The sequence below is a fragment of the Candida oxycetoniae genome (genome assembly GCF_023343755.2).
Source record: "Candida oxycetoniae strain CBS 10844 chromosome Unknown scaffold15, whole genome shotgun sequence".
NCBI classification, from domain to species: Eukaryota; Fungi; Ascomycota; class Pichiomycetes; order Serinales; family Debaryomycetaceae; genus Lodderomyces; species Lodderomyces oxycetoniae.
The window spans coordinates 18143-38505 of NW_026055482.1; the positions used below are offsets into that span (position 1 = coordinate 18143).

At 38.7% G+C, this 20363-nt stretch overlaps 9 protein-coding genes across 9 annotated transcripts; 5 read left to right on the forward strand and 4 right to left on the reverse strand. All coding sequences in view use genetic code 12, as the record gives it.

The window, feature by feature from the left end:
- Positions 1-1558: 1558 nt before the first annotated feature.
- Positions 1559-4243, forward strand: GLE2 (RNA export factor; the record flags this gene model as incomplete). Its single annotated transcript, XM_049325709.1, has 3 exons — positions 1559-1709; positions 1809-2950; positions 3185-4243. 3 exons carry the CDS (start codon positions 1559-1561, stop codon positions 4241-4243), a joined length of 2352 nt encoding a protein of 783 aa, XP_049178571.1.
- Positions 4244-6560: 2317 nt separating this feature from the next.
- On the forward strand, positions 6561-10439 carry KGF56_004286 (putative helicase; the record flags this gene model as incomplete). The annotated part of the gene is made up of 1 exon (XM_049325710.1): positions 6561-10439. One exon carries the CDS (start codon positions 6561-6563, stop codon positions 10437-10439), a length of 3879 nt encoding a protein of 1292 aa, XP_049178572.1.
- Positions 10440-10587: 148 nt separating this feature from the next.
- On the forward strand, positions 10588-11904 carry KGF56_004287 (uncharacterized protein; the record flags this gene model as incomplete). The annotated part of the gene is made up of 1 exon (XM_049325711.1): positions 10588-11904. One exon carries the CDS (start codon positions 10588-10590, stop codon positions 11902-11904), a length of 1317 nt encoding a protein of 438 aa, XP_049178573.1.
- Positions 11905-11939: 35 nt separating this feature from the next.
- KGF56_004288 (anaphase promoting complex subunit 2) lies at positions 11940-13748 on the reverse strand (the record flags this gene model as incomplete). Its single annotated transcript, XM_049325712.1, has 1 exon — positions 11940-13748. The coding sequence occupies one exon, from the start codon at positions 13746-13748 to the stop codon at positions 11940-11942; it is 1809 nt and encodes a 602-aa protein (XP_049178574.1).
- A 132-nt stretch (positions 13749-13880) lies between these two features.
- Positions 13881-14781, forward strand: KGF56_004289 (NEDD8 ligase; the record flags this gene model as incomplete). The annotated part of the gene is made up of 2 exons (XM_049325713.1): positions 13881-13886; positions 13981-14781. 2 exons carry the CDS (start codon positions 13881-13883, stop codon positions 14779-14781), a joined length of 807 nt encoding a protein of 268 aa, XP_049178575.1.
- A 171-nt stretch (positions 14782-14952) lies between these two features.
- Positions 14953-15981, reverse strand: TRY6 (Try6p; the record flags this gene model as incomplete). Its single annotated transcript, XM_049325714.1, has 1 exon — positions 14953-15981. One exon carries the CDS (start codon positions 15979-15981, stop codon positions 14953-14955), a length of 1029 nt encoding a protein of 342 aa, XP_049178576.1.
- A 1169-nt stretch (positions 15982-17150) lies between these two features.
- On the forward strand, positions 17151-18179 carry SLF1 (Slf1p; the record flags this gene model as incomplete). The annotated part of the gene is made up of 1 exon (XM_049325715.1): positions 17151-18179. The coding sequence occupies one exon, from the start codon at positions 17151-17153 to the stop codon at positions 18177-18179; it is 1029 nt and encodes a 342-aa protein (XP_049178577.1).
- A 67-nt stretch (positions 18180-18246) lies between these two features.
- On the reverse strand, positions 18247-19047 carry SLU7 (mRNA splicing protein; the record flags this gene model as incomplete). Its single annotated transcript, XM_049325716.1, has 1 exon — positions 18247-19047. The coding sequence occupies one exon, from the start codon at positions 19045-19047 to the stop codon at positions 18247-18249; it is 801 nt and encodes a 266-aa protein (XP_049178578.1).
- Positions 19048-19137: 90 nt separating this feature from the next.
- KGF56_004293 (uncharacterized protein) lies at positions 19138-20308 on the reverse strand (the record flags this gene model as incomplete). Its single annotated transcript, XM_049325718.1, has 2 exons — positions 19138-19926; positions 20156-20308. 2 exons carry the CDS (start codon positions 20306-20308, stop codon positions 19138-19140), a joined length of 942 nt encoding a protein of 313 aa, XP_049178579.1.
- Positions 20309-20363: the final 55 nt, after the last annotated feature.

Below are 20363 nucleotides of genomic sequence, written 5' to 3' on the forward strand. Positions count from 1 at the left end.
TTTAGAGACTTTCAAATATTAGTGCAGATATTTTGTCTGGATTTATGGAAGAAGTCAGTATCTATGCAAGTGTTAAATCGAGTATTTTTTTTTGTTCTCGCAAAATCTCTTTTAGGGATAAGGAAACTGAGTGACACACATGGGTTTAGTTGTGATCACACTGCACTGTAGGATTTGAGTTAGTTAGTTAGTCGAAACTCTTATAGTTTTCAACAGAATTTTTAGGCGTGGCTTCTTTTCGGATGATATGGATGAGAGATTTTGGACCTAACGATTTCCAAAAGCATCCCATTTGATTGTGGTGCACTTTCCAAAGCCATCTGACTACTCTTTTTCAAAGACAACTGTTAGGAGTATCGGTTGTAGAGTACTTTTTTTTTACTTTCTTTCGGTGGAGGGGGGGTTTAGTGGCTAGTGCGATTACACAAAAAGAAACAAGAGAGAGTAAACCTCTTTTAGTTGAATAACTTCTAGAACATTTGACAAAGGCGGTGTTCATTCATCCACCAGTTCTTCTTTAGAGAAACAACGGAAAAAAAAAAAAGGGGGGGGGGGGATATCCTATCTAAAAGGTATATCACTAGCCACTCTCCGTGGCTTTGAATTTGCAGGTTAGACAACTCTTTTGCAGATTTGTGAATTTTTCGTTCCTAAAGAGTACTAACCGAGGTGGGAGGGGGTGGGGGCCAAAATTCCCACCAAACACACAATCCGTGAGAAAATAGAGCGGATTGTATGACACACAAAAAAGCAAATTTGGATCTTATCTTCTAAAATTTAATTTTAACGAATTCTGTGGAAAGAAAGACAGCTGTGGCCCTACAAATTGCGTAATAGCAAGAGGGTAATAAGATTTCCAAGTGTAATGAACTTTTTCAACTTATTCTAATAAGTCCGGTCGAACATTTTTCTCTTTTATTGTTGAAGGGACCTCCCGTGCTAAGCATTGTCGCTTGTTTGTTCGGGGCTGGTTGCAACAGAGAATCTTTTTGGTGCTGCGTCACAAAAGAACAAGAGAACTATCAATTAAAAAAGTCCAGACAGCAATAAAAGCCGAGTTGCAAAATTACCTAAGAAGAAATGCCAAATGAATTTGGCCAAGGATTACCAAGACTCCATTCTTTTGGGTAATAACATAAAGTTAGTTCTAGTATTATAGCGATGTCAGATAAGAAAAAAAAACAAAAACAAAAAAAAACTCATAACTCACTCCAAGGATTGAAGCTAATGGATAAAAACGGTTACGTGATGGAGGCGGTTGAAAGGAAGATGCCTTCCTTCCTTTCCTCCCCCGCTCATAGGCTCAAACTACTGGAAGTTGTAACTCTACATTATAATACCTAAGAACAACAGCCGAGCATCGAGTATTCTACCCTCTCCTCCCCCCCCCCTTACTTCTACCGCCGTTGATGGAGCAATGCACCCGCTATCGTTTATCTATTTTATCTTTTCTTTTTTTTTTCTCACTAGTAAAAAAAAAAAAAAAAAAAAAATAGAAAAGAAAAGAAGAACAAGGGTAAAGATTGAGAGCAAAGATATCCACTTCTACTAAAGACTAATGACGAGGGCTACCATAAAGTCGGGGACAATCAACATTCTCAACACCGTTATCGGCGCGGGAATACTCGCAATGCCCTATGGCCTACGCCAGAATGGTCTATTGTTTGGATGTATATTGATTATATGGTCTGCATGTACGTCGTCCTTTGGTTTATACCTTCAAAACAAGGTTGCAAGGTATACGGGCCAGCGTGGCTCTGTTTCCTACTTTAGTTTGGCCCAGATCACGTATCCTAATTTATCCATAGTCTTCGATTCTGCGATCCTGATCAAGTGTTTTGGAGTTGGAGTATCGTACTTGGTGGTCATTGGAGACTTGATGCCAAAGATTATGGAAAGTTTGAAAACTGTAGACGCCGACTCTATCTTGATGAACAGAAACTTTTGGATCACCGTGTTTATGTGGGTAGTGGTTGCACCATTGTCATACTTGAAAAAATTGAGTAGCTTGCGGTACACGAGCGTCTTGGCATTGTTTTCTGTTGCATACTTGATCTTTTTGGTAATTGGAAACTATATTGCTAAGCTGAGACACGGTATCCTTATACCTGCTGAAAAGATTGAGTGGTATGGACCCTTGAGCTGGGGACGAACCTTGGGCTCTTTCCCCATGTTTGTCTTTTCCTACACCTGTCACCAGAACATGTTTGCCATAATAAACGAGTTACAACCAGATGCCAAGGATGGATCGCAGACACGGCAGTCGAACTTTATTATATGGAATGCCTTACTCACAGCGCTGGTCAGCTACTTGCTTGTAGCTGTATTTGGATACTTGACATTTGGCGATGAAGTGGATGCTGATATCATCACTATGTACCCTTCGGGATCTGTCAGCACGCTAGTAGGAAACTTGTCTATTGTTGTTATGTCGAGTTTATCCTTTCCCTTGCAGTGTCACCCCTGCAGAGGTTCTATAAACCATGTCATTTATTTTATCAAGAAAGGAGTGGAATCTACTAGGTTGAGACACAGCGTTGCCAAGACTAACCAATATGGGTCCGTCAATAGCAGCAGCCGTTCCTCGATGTATTCCGATGCTGAGAGTTTGAATTCAGATGCTGTGCCCAGCTTGTTAGAGGAATCATTTATTTCTACAACGCCTGTGGAAGGCGCGCACGATACTCTTGGCCACGCTCCCATTAATGTCCCATTAACCAGCCGCAGGTTCTATACCATAACAACTGTTATCGTCGTGCTCAGCTATGTGGTGGCGTTGTCTGTTACTTCACTCGCCAAAGTGTTGGCATTCGTTGGAAGCACAGGGTCCACGTCCATTGCCTTTATTCTACCTGGATTGTTCGGGTACATCTTGATCACGCCATTGGAGCCGCGTACAAAGTTGACCAAATTAGAGGCATTTTGTAAATACGGTGGATTGGTATTGGCCGTATGGGGTCTCACTGTGATGGTGCTATGTCTAGGTGTTCTTATATTATAGATGTTGTTTAGAGAGTGTGTGATGAATAAAATAACAAAACTAAAATTTAAAAAACTAAAAAAAAAAAATTAAAAAAAAAAAAAAAGAGCAAAAAGCATATACAAGCCAACAGCCCTTTTTCTAACCCAAATGTCATTTCTTGGTTCTTCCACTTCCTCCTCTTCGAGTGCCGCGACGGGGCAGGAGCTCCTCAACGATATAACTCTTAATAACCCGCCAGAGGATTCAATTGAGGATCTCTCGTTTTCCCCACAACAGGATCTTTTGGCAGTAGCGAGCTGGGACAAGAAGGTGAGGATCTATGAGATCGACACAAACACAGGCAACAACCAGGGCAAGGCGATGTATGAACATAACGCGCCTGTATTTTCGTCCCGATGGTCATCGGATGGTACAAAGGTGGTTAGTGGTGGAGCAGATAACCAAGTGAAAATTTTTGACCTTACCTCGCAACAACAACAACAAATTGGACAACATGATGCTCCAGTCAGGTCTGTGCGCTATGTCGAATGCGGTCCGTCAAATACACCAGTAGTAGCGAGTGGGTCGTGGGATAAAACGTTGAAATATTGGGATATGAGGACGCCGAATCCCGTTAGCACAATTTCGTTACCCGAGAGATGCTACGCCATGGACTCAGCTCAGAAATTGTTGGTTGTTGGCTGTGCCGAGAGACATATTAGTATAATTGACTTGAACAACCCACAGCAAGTATTCAAAACAAGTCAGTCGCCCTTGAAATGGCAAACACGTACTGTTGCGTGCTACCCCCAGGCAAACGGATTTGCTATAGGTTCTATTGAGGGCCGGTGCGCAATTCAATATATCACTGAAAGTGAGCAAAAGAAGTTTGGTTTTTCTTTCAAGTGTCATAGAAAGGGGGGTACGGGCAGTGCAAGCGGTGGTAGTGCTAGTGGTGGTACTGGTGCTCGCGCAAATGAGTCCCAAGCATACCCAGTCAATGCAATCTCTTTCCATCCAATATTTGGCACTTTCAGTACCGCAGGCTCCGACGGCACTTTTTGCTTTTGGGACAAGGACGCGAAACAGAGGCTAAAGCTGTTTCCTGAGTTACCGGGAAGCATTCTGGCGACCGCTTTTAACAAAAATGGTTCTATTTTTGCATATGTCGTTAGTTACGACTGGTCCTTAGGGTATATGGGGAACAGGCCAGACTACCCTAACTTTGTGAAACTACATGCGACGAAGGAAGTAGAAATTAAGCAAAAGAATAAGAGGTAAGGTAGAAAGCACGACTTGGAATTTGTATATGTATAGAGTCTATCTTTTTTTTTTTTTTTTTTTCATTATTGTTATTATTATTATTTGCTCTGCTCCATTGATTATCCTCTTTTTTGGGGCCCTCGTTAATTGTATTACTGTTTGAAAAGTGAAGCAAGTACTATTTAAATGATGTTATCTTGTCTTTTTGAAGTGAACATGTACCATTAGAAACGTTGTTACCGTATTTTTGCATGAAATTGATGCAAAAAGATATTGACTAAAGGGGACCAGAAAGCTACCACGTCCAAAGTATTACTCTATTGAATTTAACCTGGTGACTAAAAACAATGAGAAACGCGGTCATATTGAGGGTAAAAAAGAAAAGTTACGAGTAGAAGGAAGTAGTGGATAATAATGGTACATTAAATAATAGCACGGAGAGGTTGATAATGACAACATGGCGACCTGGCTATTTAAAGTGGGTAATGCCTTCTATAGAAAAAAAAAAAAATGAAATTTTTCAAATATCTTGATATATAAAAAAAATGAGGCTGACAGGAATCGAACCTGCGACCAAGAAATTGTTAACCTCCCGAATTCGGTACTATTGGAATTTCCTACTCTAAACCACTGAGCTACAGCCCCATGTTGTTGTAAATTATTAGTAGTTTGAGGTATAAAAAATGGAGATTAAAATTGTTAGAAATAACTGTCTGTCTGTTTTCAAACTCTGGTGATCAAAAAAAAAAATCAGGACTGCACTACTGGTAAATAACAAATTACATAAAGAGTCTGGAAAATAACTTGGAAATGTAAGATAGGATAGCATCAACTCTAACTCTAACTATATGATACAGACACACAAACCTTCTTTATTGAAATTCTTCTCTATTCTACATCATTTATCTATTACTTATCTCCCCAAATCTAATAGTAAGTATTGTTGGCGATACCATGCAAGGTTTTGGCCATCGATTCATTTTGATTTACTAATAAAAGGCGATTATCAAAAATGATATCTTAGCCCATATGGTACCAATATCTTTTTAGTAACTATACTTCTTTGATAAAAATAATTGTTTTTTTCTATTTATTAGCTGTACACATGGAATATAGATTTATTTTTTAACATAGTTTTGTTCAATTGATAAAGATTCGCTACCCAACTGGCGCACATGGTAGCTCCGTCGCATCTAAAGATTTATCCATAATGGTTTTATACTACCAATTGTCAGCTCATGTTATTTTTACTATGTTGTATCTCTCTGGAATCATACAGGCAGCATCGTTACAAAATCGGCAGTAAAGTGATACTTACAACATATGCAGAAAAAAAGCGGGATTTTCCAAATAAGATTGCAGATTACATATTTACATTACCCTTATTGCATAACACTATATTTTATATAATTCAAGTACAATAATGAGTAAGGCGGTTTTTGCTGATCATTTCTTTGCTACTTGCAAATGTCTTTGATTATATGTGCTCGCTAATAAGTACCAGAAAACAAACCTTGAATTTTGTTGTCTTCAATTTTTTTTTTTTAATTCAATTTCTTTTGTGTAATATTGCTATTTTATATATATATATAACTATTACGGTTTTATCGAAACAATGCTACCATATGCATCACGCATATCGGTTGTTCTTTCTTAGGGTCACCTTTGTTCATCTCAGTTAACTTTGGAAATTGTTCTGTACAGATATTGCCGCTTGCAACTTTCGATCATTGTTCATGCGGAATGTGAGAGAGAGGGAGAGAGAGGGAGTACCTATGCAAGTGACGGAAGTTGATCAATGTTTTTGCAAAAAAAACTTTGTTTTTACTATGTAGAGTCAGTAAATGCTGAATACACCATCCGAAAGAGGGTAGATCAATTTGACCAAACTTCCTCAGTGGTTCTTCAAGAATTTTATGACCTACTTGGCCAATCAAGAGGGTTCAACGTCAAGTCAATATTAGCCGGTCCATGTTCTCTATTTCCCAGTTAATTCTAAGTTTCGCCTGGGCTAAAACTATTTGAAGAACTGGGCAAGACAAAATGCAACAAGTTCTTTTGACAAGTATGTTTGTTTGACAAAGCTCTTTTGCAGTAAATCAAGTTGGCATGGTCTGAACATGGACATGTTTTGATAGTCTCGCCCCAACTTTTGCAGTGACCCGTCAGTACATCTTTTTTTTTTCCCCCACTAAAAGCAGTGTGGTGGTGAATAAGTTCTCTCTGTCTGAAGTATCAAGAGAAGAACCCTTTTATGGAAGAGAACTCTGCAGTTTGATCTTTGAGGAAAAAAAAAAAAAAAAAAAATAAATTTTTTTCACTTAAAGAATTCTTTATGGTAAAAGGAAATAAGAAGGCCCCAGGAGACAAGAAGGCTCCAGGAGACAAGAAGGCCCCAGGAGACAAGAAGGCCCCAGGAGATAAGAAGGCTTCAGAAGACAAGAAGGCTTCAGAAGACAAAAATGCTTTAGGAGACAAGAAGCCTGTGCGAGGGTTGGTGATAGGAGAAAACTTTGGATGGACAGGGAAGCTTCCTGTTACGCTTCTCAATGAGCACTGCCAAAAACAAAAATGGAACAAGTGCGATTACAGCATGCAAAAGAAATCAACGGGACTTGTTTGTATTGTCACATTATCGTGGGAGAATCCAAAGACTAAGGAAGTGGTGGCAGTTAAGTTTGTACCTTCATGTGCGCCAAGTGCAACTGCCAACGAGGCGAGGCATATGGCGGCAACCTTTGTACTACATCGCCTCAGACTAAACATGAAAATGGTGCTTCCTTTAGTGTTTAGAGATTACTGGACGCAGTTGGAGAAAGAGAGGCTCGAAATAAAGGATAAGCAAATACATGATATGAGGTATAGAGCGAACCCATTTGAAAAAATTGCATCTCCTCCCAAAAAGAAGGAGCAGCAGCCTGCTAGTAAGAAAAAAAGACCCCCCTTATCTCTTGATATTCCTTCCGAAGTGAGAACTGATATTGAGTTTTCCGTTAGAAAATATTTGGATTGGGGTAACGGCAACAAGACAATGGCAAACAAAAAAGATATAGACAAGTTGGTTTCCTTAGGATTTAGGGAAAGTCACGTAGTGGAATCCTTTCAACATGCGACAACATTCACAGACGCTTTAGAATGGTTGATTTTTCATCTTCCTGAAGATGATTTGCCTGAGAGATTTGCAAAGAAAGACTTGGATATTACGTTGAGAGTTTCGCGACCATTAAAGACGGAGTTGGCAATAAAAGAGTTGAAACATTCAGGATTTTCAGAAGACGTGATTCTTGCTTTTTATAAAGACAATGAGGAGGACGAATTTGCAACAAGTATAGCGCTAACCAAGTTGTTGTACTCGAGAGAAGTAACAAAAGAGAGTGTGGAAGAGGATATGTGGGATCAGGAACTTGAGGTTTTGACCTTTGCCAAAAATATAACAGTGGATGATCCCAAGATTGTTACAATTTCGTTGAATCCAGAAGGTATTGAGGATGGGATGGTCAGCGTTAGGGTATTTAAAAGTGAAAAGTACCCCAATGAGATGCCTGGAATCCAACTCGTAGTTAACGACAACTATAGAATTGCCAATTATGTCAAGTTGTCAATATTGAGAGAATTACTCAACAATTTAGAGGAGTATCTGTTGTATTCAATTGTGGACTGGTTGGAAGTTAATATGAAAAAGGTGATTGACGTTCCGGGACCTTTAAGCGTAGAGAAGGAGGAAAAGAAGAACTTATCACCAGCTAGATCCCCTCAGCCAAGACCGCCACGAGCTGCCCTGTCCAGAGCTTCTTTGTTGAAACCGACGATGACAACAACAGTTACAGCAGCAAGACCTCCCCCATTAACGCCTCTTCCGGTGTGGCAAAAGAAAAGTGTTTTAATAGATGTAATAAATACAAACCAGATTACTTTAATTACAGGGGAAACTGGTTCGGGTAAGTCCACGCAAATTGTACAATTTGTACTTGATCATCTAAACCTGGTGGGGGATTTTTCCACCACAATTTTTTGTACTCAGCCGCGTCGTATTTCGACCATGGGATTGGCAAGTAGAATATCCGAGGAAAGAGATGCTAAAGTTGGCGGTGAAACGGGGTACATTATTAGAGGAGAGAACAAGACAAATGCTCACACTCGTATTACTTTTTTGACAACAGGTATTCTTTTAAGAATGCTTCAACAAAGGGACAATCTGGTTTTCACAAACCTTGGCTACATTTTCATCGATGAAGTACACGAAAGATCTGTTGATGGTGATTTTTTATTAATTATATTGAGGGACCTTATAAAGAAATCTAGCGTAAAGGTAATTTTAATGTCTGCAACTATCAAAAAAGATATCTTTACCAATTTTTTCAAGAAAGAGATCAAGCATGTACACGTAGAAGGGAGAACCTTCCCCGTAGAGGATTATTATCTAAACGATATTTTAGTGAAATTGGATTATAGTATGGAAGTTGGTGGAGAAATGATAAAACCGCGGGCTGACTCAGCGTTTTTCAAGATGGGGAAAATCAACTACGATTTACTTCAAAAGCTAATAATTTATATTGATAAAGAACTTGCCCAAAATGATGGTTCTATTCTTGTGTTTTTACCTGGAGTAGGCGAGATCAATCGCGCGATTAGTGACTGCAACAACAACAACGACAGCAACAACAGATTCTTGGCATTACCCCTCCATTCTTCTTTAAACCCAAAAGAACAAAAGAAAGTATTTAAATCGTCACCAGGAATAAGGAAGGTTATTTTTGCAACCAATATTGCAGAAACCTCAATTACAATTCCCGATTGTGTTGCGGTTATTGACACGGGTCGGGTTAAAAATATGCTTTTTGATACAAAGCTCAATGCCACAAAGTTAATTGAGGAATGGTGTTCGCAAGCGGAAGTTCGTCAACGGAGAGGTAGGGCGGGTCGTGTGACGAATGGGATTTGCTATCACCTATATACAAAAGACAGCGAGAATTGCATGCTAGAGCAACCAGTTCCCGAAATTAAAAGAGCAAGGCTTGAGAATTTGTATCTTATTGTAAAGTCCATGGGCGTTAGTAATGTTGAAAAGTTTATTACTAGTGGGTTAGATGCTCCGGATAGCTTAGCTTTAGCGTCCGCTAAAAAGCTTTTAGAAGATGTGGGTGCTTTGAATAGGGACCAATTGACCAATTTGGGTAAATACTTGTCCTTTTTACCCATGGATCCTCATACCGGAAAGCTTCTAATATTGGGTTGCATTTTGGAATGTATTGATTTCTGTGTGACATTAGCTGCAATTAACTCAGTTGGCTCTATTTTTCGAGCTGAAGATAGAGACAAGGTCAAACTGATATTGACCAGATATTCGAAAGGCAATGGAGATTTCATTGGAGAAGCCAACGTTTATCATGCTTATTGCAACAATAGTAGCAGTACTAACAAGCGTTTTATCGAGGATAATAACTTGTCGTACACGGCACTTAGCGAGGTGAGAACAACAAAGACTCAATACTATCAGTTATTATTTGAAATGGGATTTGTTGCAAGAGACTACGGTGCAGGTGAAACAAAAATCAATTACTCTATGGTTCAAGCCATTATTGCAGGTTCATTTTACCCCAAAATAGCCAGAGTTCTGTATCCTAATCAGAAATTTCTGAAATCCTTGCTGGGCTCAATTGCTGTTGATCCAGATGCCAGAGAGATCAAATTTTGGATTAAGCTGGAAAACCCTGAAGAGTCCTCAACAAAAACAAGAGCTTTTCTTCATCCAAGTTCGGTCTTTTTTAACACTAGAGATGAAACGCAAGTTGAAGTCGAACGGTATACACCAACGCCAATGCCAACGACAACACCATCGCCAACGCCAACACCAACGCCAATGCCAACACCAACACCAACACCAACGCCGCCACAGTTACCCAAATCCGACAATACTCTAAGATCCGCATTTATAAGTTACAGCTCATCGCACATGACGTCAAAGTTATTTATACGTAGAGTGACTCCATCTAGCATGTTAGCGACATTATTGTTTGGCGGAAATTTCGAGTATGAGGCAGACGGGATTGTGGTTGACGGCTGGGTTCCAGTCAAAACCTGGTGCAAGAATGGCGTCTTAATCAAACAACTTCGAAAGCTACTCGACAACTATATCGAAGAAAAACTTTCCAGTCTTAACTGTAGTACTCACGGAGCTATATTGAAGGTGATTGAAAAGGTAGTAAATTTATAGAAGAAAGTTTTTTTTTCTACTGAGATAGACACGACTCTTTTTTGTCGAAGTAGACACGACTTGAAAAAAAAAACAGAACAAGCTAATCAAATACATTTCAGATTATTTAGGCTTTGTTTGGTGATTTCTTTCATTAAGCTATAAGGTAATGGAAGGGCAAGGAGGAGAGTCAGCTACCACGACTCCGGAGCCCGAATTGAATCCTCAAAGGGTAAGGGTTTTAGCGCAACGTCTAAAGGACGAATTGGCGGCGAGTCAAGTTGAAACTGACCCAGCTAAAGTAAAAGCACATCTTGCAGTGGTTGAAAAAATCAAACGGGTTCTTGTAAAGTTCAAGCAACAGCAGCAGCAACAGCAACCACAGCAGCAACAGCAATTGCAGCAGCAACCGCAACCTCAGCAACCTCAGCAACCTCAGCAACCACGGCAGCAGCAGCAGCAGCAGCAACAGGAGTTCCCACAAATACAATCACCGGCACCTCAAAGAGTCAATGTTACGTTGGAAAAATACAACCAAGTAAGAGACATATTAAAGAGTTTATTGGAAAAGATTCAAGGCTTAGAAACTTCTCGAAATGAAGCAACAGATCCAGAAAAGAGAGAAGCACTAGAGAAATCAATATCAGATGCCAGAAATCAGCTACAGCAATGCCATAAAGGAGCATTATATATGCGGAAAGTGTTGGTTGACACGGGGAGACTATCAGCTAACGCAACACCCGTGAGTTCGACAAATTTGCAGCAGGCGCAGGAACAGTCAATGCAGTCACAGCAGTCACAGCAGTCACAGCAGTCACAGCAGTCACAGCAACCACAGCAGTCACAGCAACCACAGCAACCACAACAACCACTACAACCACAACAACCACAGCAGACTCTACAAACACAACTGGTGCAACCGGTGCAACCGGTGCAACTGATGCAACTGATGCAACTGATGCAACCGATGCAACTGATGCAACTGATGCAACCGATGCAACTGATACAACAAGCACAGAAAGTACAACAGGCACAACAAGCGCTAAAAGCACTGCAAGCACAACTGTCACAGCAGACACCACAGTTGGAGCAGACGCTACCACCACCACCCCGACCACTGCTGGTGCTGGTAGTGTCTGCACCTGCACCTATACCCCCACCACAACCGCGCCCTGGTTTAATTCTCAATGATGGCAGAGTATTGACAAAAAGAAAATTGAATGAACTAATAAACAACATCTCGATAGATCAAGGAGACGTTAAAACAACGATAGACAACGATGTTGAGGAACTATTCCTAGATTTGGCTGACGAGTTTGTCCGAAACGTCATGGAATTTTCATGTAGGTTAGCAAAGCACAGGAAATTGGACAAAGTCGATATTGGGAATGTACAGTTGACTCTTGAAAGAAATTGGGGAATAAAAGTACCTGGGTATATGAATGATGATATAAAGAGATGGCAGAAGAAAACAGTGAGAAAGTAAAGTATTCTTTTCTTTTTTTATTTTCACCTTTTCTTTTACTCAGCAATGTACAAGCTTGGGGTTAGGGCAATTAGAATCCCTTCTTTCACCCAGTACGCCAATCCCTCATTTACCATGAACAGAGGCATATTCAAAGTTTCGGCAATTTGATAGACAGAACGTTCATTTTCTTTTTCATTGAATTGTAAGACAATAGCAGCTTTCTCTGGACTCACTTCAAACAAGCGACTTTCTCCGTTTTTCAAATCAAGTTTTAATTTAACGGTACCCAAACTCGGCACGAGCTTCAAAATCCTTCCTTCCTTTTTGTGCTTTTCTTGAAAGTCTTGGAAAACCGATTCCATTTCTTTTGGAACTTTAAAGTCCGTACCATCTAAAAGAGTTGTCCAGTACAAATGAGACAAGATGCCAAATTGCGATGGACTATTTTTGAAGTCGCGAATCATGATATCCAAAGTGGTAAAGCTATTCTTACCAAATCTCAATTTTAAAACATCCAATTTTGAATCAATTTCATTCACATGTCTGGACTCGATTAGTTGCTTTCCAAATAAATTTGTAAACTCTTGAATGAATATTTCCTTTGATTCGAAAATGGAAAGGAGTGACTCTATTATATCGCTGACTTTTTCTCTCTTGAAATCAGGCAAGGCGTCAAATGGATCTGGTATCCATGACAAATCATGGTAGGCACACTTTTGCTTCTCTGAGCGACCCGAGTTATTCAACTGTTGCGCCAACTCTATCAATTTGTTAGACGGCGATGTATCCAACAATCCGTGGACTAATTTGGTGAAAATATCTTCTCTTGATTTCAAATATTTACGTATTGGCCTCACTACCTTATCCAATAGCACGCCTCTAGGATCAATCAACAAAAACGACTTGATGGTTTTGGTGTAGGTGATGATTACATCCACGGTGTTCACACCGGCATGCAAAAGGTTTTTTTGACATCCTTCAATAAAATGCTTTACTAGCTCGCTTCTAGACGATGCCGGCTCGCGGTTCGCTTCCAGCAAGCAAATTTGTAGCTCCACAAGTGCATTCTCGCTATAAGGGTATGCGGCAACTAATGGGTATATTTCTTTTATTCTTTGAGTGACTAATACGCCATGAGCTAGCTTCACTAGTTCCTGAGTCAAGTTTGATTCTGTAACAAGTGAAAAGCTGGGATATATTTCATTTTCGATATATGAATTGATTGTGTGTAGTAGGGGTCTTTCCCAGTTGCCAGTGCACACTTGCAAAGTGAAGTTCCGTATTTTGGTAATCGCTAGCTCCACGACAATCTCATTCAAGTAATCAGACAATCCAACCGAAACTAAAGTTGAAACCACATCATGGAGGTTTAATGCTGTTGGCGCATGATTTTGAAATAGCGACTTGTCAAAGAATTCCCTAAGATGTTGAAAAAAATCCGTCTTTTTAGATAGATATAGCGTTAGTATTGTTTGGAATTTATCATTAAAAAGGCTTGTTTTGTTCAAATTGACTTGATCAAGATGATGTGCTAAAAGCTTGATGAAGTCGATATAATCGACAAATGTAAAATCTTTTGGTGTAAACTCCCAAAGTTTCAAGTTAACCGAGTTCAAGTATATGTTCATAAACCGGAATTGATCCTCTTGGTCCTTTAAACAGCTCTTAATCGCCAGCCTAACACGATGTGAAGGCTCCTTATATTTGGGTAACGAAAATTTGGGGTCAAACGTCAGTGGAATTGTCGGGCTCATCCAGTCCAAAACAATCTGGATATCATTATCAATATCAGACTCTATCGTCGCCAAATCATCCAACACCGGATACGGAATAATGGCTTGTATTTGACCAGTCGTTACCATTTTATCAAAAAGTTGGACTTCTCAAATAGGCATTTAAAATAAAAAAGTTAAAGAGAGAGAGAGAGAAATAAACAAAAGGCTTGAACAAAGAAAAGAAGAGAAGGAACTGATTTGGAAGATATACAGAAATCCATGATGGTATGTGATCTACAGGAATTTTCTTCTACTTTTGGCTTTAGAGACTAGATGTAACTGACTGTTTTGTTTTCCTTTTTAGAAGAGTGCCCTTAAGAATCAGTTTTGCGAGTTAACCGGAACGTCGATAACCACGGCAGGGAGATATTTGGAATCTGGTAATTATGATATAGCAAGAGCTGTTGATCTTTACTACTCGAAACATCCTGGTGAGAAACATGATTCTGTTGATCCGAAATTGGTTGCTATCTTTGACAGTTACAAGGATAGCAATAATCCCGATATAATTGATATAGATGGTACTATAAGGTATCTTGAAGATTTGAAGATTGATCCAGATGATCCCAAATCATTGACATTGGCATTTTTGTTGAAGGCGCCTAAAGTTGGGGAATTCCAACGAGATTCGTTTATTAATAGCTGGCAGTTTTACAATATTACTTCACTAAAAGAGATGTCTCAATTTGTTGCTAATTTCCATAGGGACATTTTACAAGGCGTGAATCTCAAAGATATCGATGGTGAGCCTGTAACTTTTAAAAGATTATACAATTTTACATTCCGTTTCCTCCTTGAAGCGGAAAATCAGAAGGTGTTGGATGTTGCCCTTGCCGTTAGCTACTGGCAATTGTTGCTTCCTTTGGTCCCTGGTTTTCCCAATGGCAATGAAAGTCTACGATCTAAGATCAATGAAAGAATATCAAATTGGTTTGATTATTTAAACGCAAAACCAAAAAAGGTAATATCGTTTGATACTTGGTCGATGTTTTTGCCGTTTTTTCAAGAGGTAATAATTACTGATCCTTACAAATTATCCAACTATGATGAAATGGCGGCATGGCCAAGTAAAATCGACGAATATGTTGAATATTTATATGATAACAATTTCCTACTGTAGCAAGTGAGAAGCGAGTTTTGTTATCGTAGCAAGTGAAAAGCGAATTTTGTTATCGTAGCAAGTGAGAAGCGAGTTTAGTTACTGCAGCAAGTGAGAAGCGAGTTTGTTACTGGTAAATGTGAAGCTATAGAAGCAAAATATAAATTTATAAGTTGGGGAACAAAATAAGAACTAATTCAATAAGCTGTCGATACTTGATTTCCTCAAGGCAAGTAAGGTCTTTGAGGCATATCGATCGGATAGAGTTGTTGATTCTTTTTCTTCTACCTCCTTTATTGTCTCATCTATTTTAGAAAATGTGTTTCGGGGCACCTCGCTCAAAGGGTTGATAGCTGGATCCGGTAGAGTGAATCTGGTAGCCTTATTATTAGGAGTTCCCGATTTGGAAACTATTGTATGTGGCGAGACGGCATACGAATTGTTCCTTGTTGGATAATGATTTTCACCTGTGTATGTATTCAACAAGGTTAATATTGGTGCCATATCGGGAGTAAATTCTGGAGTTGGTAGCAGTGGTTTATTATCATCGAGTTGTTTTTGCAGTTGTTTTTGCAATTGCTTTACTTCTTTTGATTGCCTATCGCCTCTTGTTTCGTCTTTTACCTCATTTTTCATCAAGTCTTTGAAATTAAAGTCGATGTCAATATTTCTATACTGATTAACATCGAGTGGCACTTTAGCAAAACCAATGTCAAAATTTTTCACTTTTTCTAAATTTTCACTTGATAATAGTTCATGCTGTTTTTGTATAATGTGATGCAAATACAAGATATATTCAACTGAACTTTTCAAAATGGTTAGTTTGTACATACCGTCTATTTTGTTGTTGTTGTTGTTGTTGTTGGCAGCGGCAGGTTTTTTGGAAGATGGACTATCATTGCAATAGCGACAAGCGGGTATCAAATACTTTAAAGCTTCAAATTCGCGATTAATTTTGATCCTTCTTCTCTTTTCAATAATTGAATGTAATTGCTTGGTTTCATTCTTGCGCTTGGCCAACTCTTCCGAGTTTATATTAGCAGTGCACCTTCTTCTTTTTTTCTTATTCGGTATTGATTCTGGTGAACTAATTTGGATAAATTTCTCACTTTCAGTGGGATTGTTATACTCGTTGGTCAAAATCTCATAGCCCCAGGTATTCAACTCCTTGTTGAGTTGAATAATTGTCGTTTTAAGAACAGGTGGTGAAGGTAAAGTCATCTTGTCTGTAGAGTCAGTATTACTCGTCTTTCTACGTCAAACTTGATACAATATATACAATATATACAATTTTCTTCATATACAATAGTCCCTATATATACAATTTTCTTCATATACAATAGTCCCTATATATACAATGTCTCTCTCTCTATATATATTTAATGTCCCACGAGGGCTAATGAAATTAGATATTACACAATAGTGAAAAGTGCGCTAACTAATTTCTTTTAATGCGGATTTTGATTTTGTTGATTTCACATAATACCCATGTGGCCCTACAAATATGTACATCTTATCTTAGCAGGGGGGAAGTAGCAAGAAGCTTTTGTATCAGATATTGTATATTTCAATCATTATTGTGGTTGTGAAATAATTCGTTGCATCCCCTTACTTCCTTCTTATACCTCTCTCGCATCTATCTTACACCTCTCTCGCATCTATCTTACATCTCTCTAGCATCTATCTTTTTTGCACCTCTCTCGCATCTATCTCTTTCTAGTAGTTTTTTCCCGCATCCACCTCTCTCTTACCAATTCAAAAAATGAGGCTGAATTGTATAAAACTTGTATACATAAAGTATCGCGTGGCTTTAAAATCGAAAACTCTATAGCCTAAAACTCTATTGTCTGTAGTTGTATAGTCTTACTCTATTAATTTATTCCAATCCTCTATATAGCCATATTCTACTATATCTCTATTCTACTATATCTCTATCTCTATTCTACTATATCTCTATCTCTATTCTACTCTCCCTCCATTCTACTCTACCTCCATTCTATTCTACCTCCATTCTACTCTACCTCCATTCTACTTTACTCCTACTATACGTTTCGTACATTGCTTACCCATTCTACTTTACTCCTACTATACGTTTCGTACATTGCTTACCCATTCTACTCTACCTCCATTCTACTCTACTCCTACTATACGTTTCGTACATTGCTTATTACCCATTCTCTAACCCTGATCTAGCACAAAAAAAATTTACTACACCTACTTCACCCTCAATAGATAGATTCAAAGAGCTACAAATCTCAATATCTCAAACATAAAGAGCTCTATATATGAATATTTTTTTTTTGGCAACCAAATTGCAATTTTACAACCAAAATTTTTTTGATTCCAGGGCTCTATCCAAAAGGATTTGCTTTTGATAAACTAGTTGGCAAATGTCCAATGTAAAACGTTTAATACCAGCCCCACCACCAAAGACAAATGCATGGACAATAAACACATTGGTGTTATCTGACAAACCAAAGACCAAAGAAAATGATATAGACATACGTGCTGCTACGCCGTCAAGCAATAACATTTCATCATCATCACCACCACCACCGCCACCACCGCCACCACCTTCAGCTTCAGCTTCAACACCACCATTACCACCACCATCCCCACCACTACAGACATCGTCATTAGAGTTACAGCAGGTATCACCATTATCACTGCCACCACTGCCACTGCCACCCCCACCACCACCACCACTACTACTACAACTCCAACCACCACCACCTTCTTCTTCTTCTTCATCATCCAGACGACTTAACAAACAAGAAATGCTAATTACTGTTGGAAAAAACCTCAAAATTAAAAAACCCAATTTCCCAAAACCAAAGGAAATAAAAGGTGGAAGTGGCCATTTCAGATACAAGTGCGTTGATGGATCTCCACCAAGCACCAGGATTTGGTCCCTCAATTCAAGTCCAATGATGGCTTTGGAATCTTCGTCACTGCTCACAACAAGTAACTTGCCAACACCTCTACTTATTCCATCGGCAAATTCTCCCTATTTTTCTCAAACATCACAGTCACCACCAATTTTTCCTATACCTACTCCAATGATTGTATACGGGCTTCCCCGAATTTCCTATCCTTCAATCAACAATGAAGTATCTTCTGCATCACAGAATCTAAAACGAGAGACTAAAAAGGCAAATATCAAAAGGCAATTGGAGTACTACTTTTCCACTGAAAACCTTTGCAAAGACACTTATTTGAGATCCTTGTTTGACAAACTGGATGGGAAAGTAGAAGTAAACAAATTAATGGCATTTAATAGACTTAAAATTTTAACTCAAAATGGTAAATATGTTGATTTGTTAGTGGAGGCTGCCCAGGAAATTCCTTGTTTGTATGTATACGAAGATGCCAGCTATCTCCGCTTGAAAAATTGGGAGCAATGGGTGGTTTCTGGATGAAGAAGGAACAAAACAAAAACAAAAACAAAAACAAAAAGAAAAACACAGCCTCCACAGGCCTAAACTCTTAAGGGGAGGATTGATACATATCAATGATTTTCTTCCTTTTCGCTATGGCATTTTGCTCAGCAGTCTGTTTAGCTTTCATCATCACTAAAGTTGGGTTTGCCTCGAAACCAAGATTTTCCTCCTCCCCTTGCTTTGTCTCCCAAGCAAACGATTGCAAGTTTTTCAATTCTTGAGCCTTACCTTCCAATTTCTTTACAAATTGTTTTCTATCATTAAAAAACCCTTTTGTTAAATCTTTTGCTAATCTAGACTTGGGATCATAATCAATCCGAATCTTGCCATCTCGTCGACTAGTTATATTCTGAATATATACTGGCACATCTTGTCTATCGCGCAACATTTTCTCCATTGGATCCTCCTTTATATTCTTGATCACTTGGGCCCTCTCTAATTCAAGTTCCTGTAACTCCAATTCATAATCTGTATCATCGGAGTCATCATTGCGATCCCTAATGCCTTCCTCTCCTTCTCCTTCTCTCTCTTTCTGTCGCTGTCTCTTTACTTGTTCTAACCACTCCTCAGTCGAGAACCCATACCACCTATCTCGCTTGGCGTCATAGTTTTCGTCCTGCGTCTCTTTTCGTACACTCCCATCAAAGTCATCTTTGATCCCTTGACCTGTCTGTGGCAAACTATGATCAATAATCTCCCCTGTTTTTCTCTGATGAGATAAATAATCCTCATCCGCTGAACCTGATTTCCCCTGATACCATGGTTTTGAAATTATATATTTTGGGATATATGGGTTGAGCTCGTTTGGTTTCGAGTTGTTCAGTTTCGATTTGTTTGCTTTGGGCATTGGTTGTTAGAGATAGCAAAAAAATAAGAGAATTAAAAAAAAAAAAAAAAAAAAAAAATAAAATAAATTGTATAAACTTTTTTGATCATCTTAAAATCCATTCCATTCCTCCTCTTCACCATCTTCGGTGTCCAGGATTTTGTTTTCTACAACTTTCCATTCCACCAACCTCTTATCATCCAACACGTCTTCTTTCGTTTTCTCCCTCAATGTCTTGAGTTTGGCACTCTTGTTTAAAATTGTAAATGGTTCTATTAGTTTCTGTATAGGAATATCATCAGCAGACACTTGTATATTCTCCTCTCCAAACACAACTAATTCAAGTTCGTCTAGATAAATGTCACACAAATGGTAAGGCAACGCGACCGGGACTTTACTATCACCGCTTAGTATAGTCTCTTCCATCACTTCAATCCAGCTATCAACCAACTTCTCATTCCAATCGTTTTTTTTCATGTATATGAAGTTATGCCTCAACACACGCCTGATTAGTAAATAAAACTTGTCTATTCTCCACTGATCTATATCGGTCCACTCTTTAATCATTATCAAATTGAAAGCTTTTACAAATAACAAAAAGGCTTTCTTAGACTTGATCGATTCCGAGTACAATTGGCCTAAACTCTCTGCTAAGCGTTCTTGAGCCTTGGGTCTATCACAGAACCACATTGAAAAGTATAAACCTCGCCATATTTTTTCCATATCTAGTAATGTTAATGTCGTTTTAGACGCTAGATATTTCCGCAAGCTTTCAAGAGCAGCATCTCTGGTCGTTTTGTTGTTCGAGGCCAATTTCTTGACAAATGCCGATGTCTGTGACATATCGTGAAGCTTGGAATAAAACTTTTCCTCAAGCTTGGAACAAAACTCTTCTTGAAGCTTGAAACAAAACTCCTCCTCAAGCTAAAACTTCCTCTTAAAACTGAAAAAGAAAATTATAAATTTGTGTGATGAGGTAGAGAGATGGTGTCGTAAAATATTAGTCGCAAAAAACCGAGAGATAAATTTACGACATTTGTATCAAGTTGAAAAATAGTGTGTATAATAATCTTACTTAAACAATCAAGTATCTAATTGGTATATGTATTAATTTGACAACATAGCCAACAACTCCCATCATAAGAAAACCAATCCCCACGGCTCTGATTATTTTGAGGTATTCCCTTTGGTCTGGTTTCTGACATTTCCTGATAAACGCATTACCATCCTTGAAAAATTCCAATGGCACTTCCGTCAATTTTTCTATACCCTCAGCAGCCATTTCTATCTAATGAAAAAGAAAACAAGAAAATAAAACGTGTATGTCGTATAAGGTA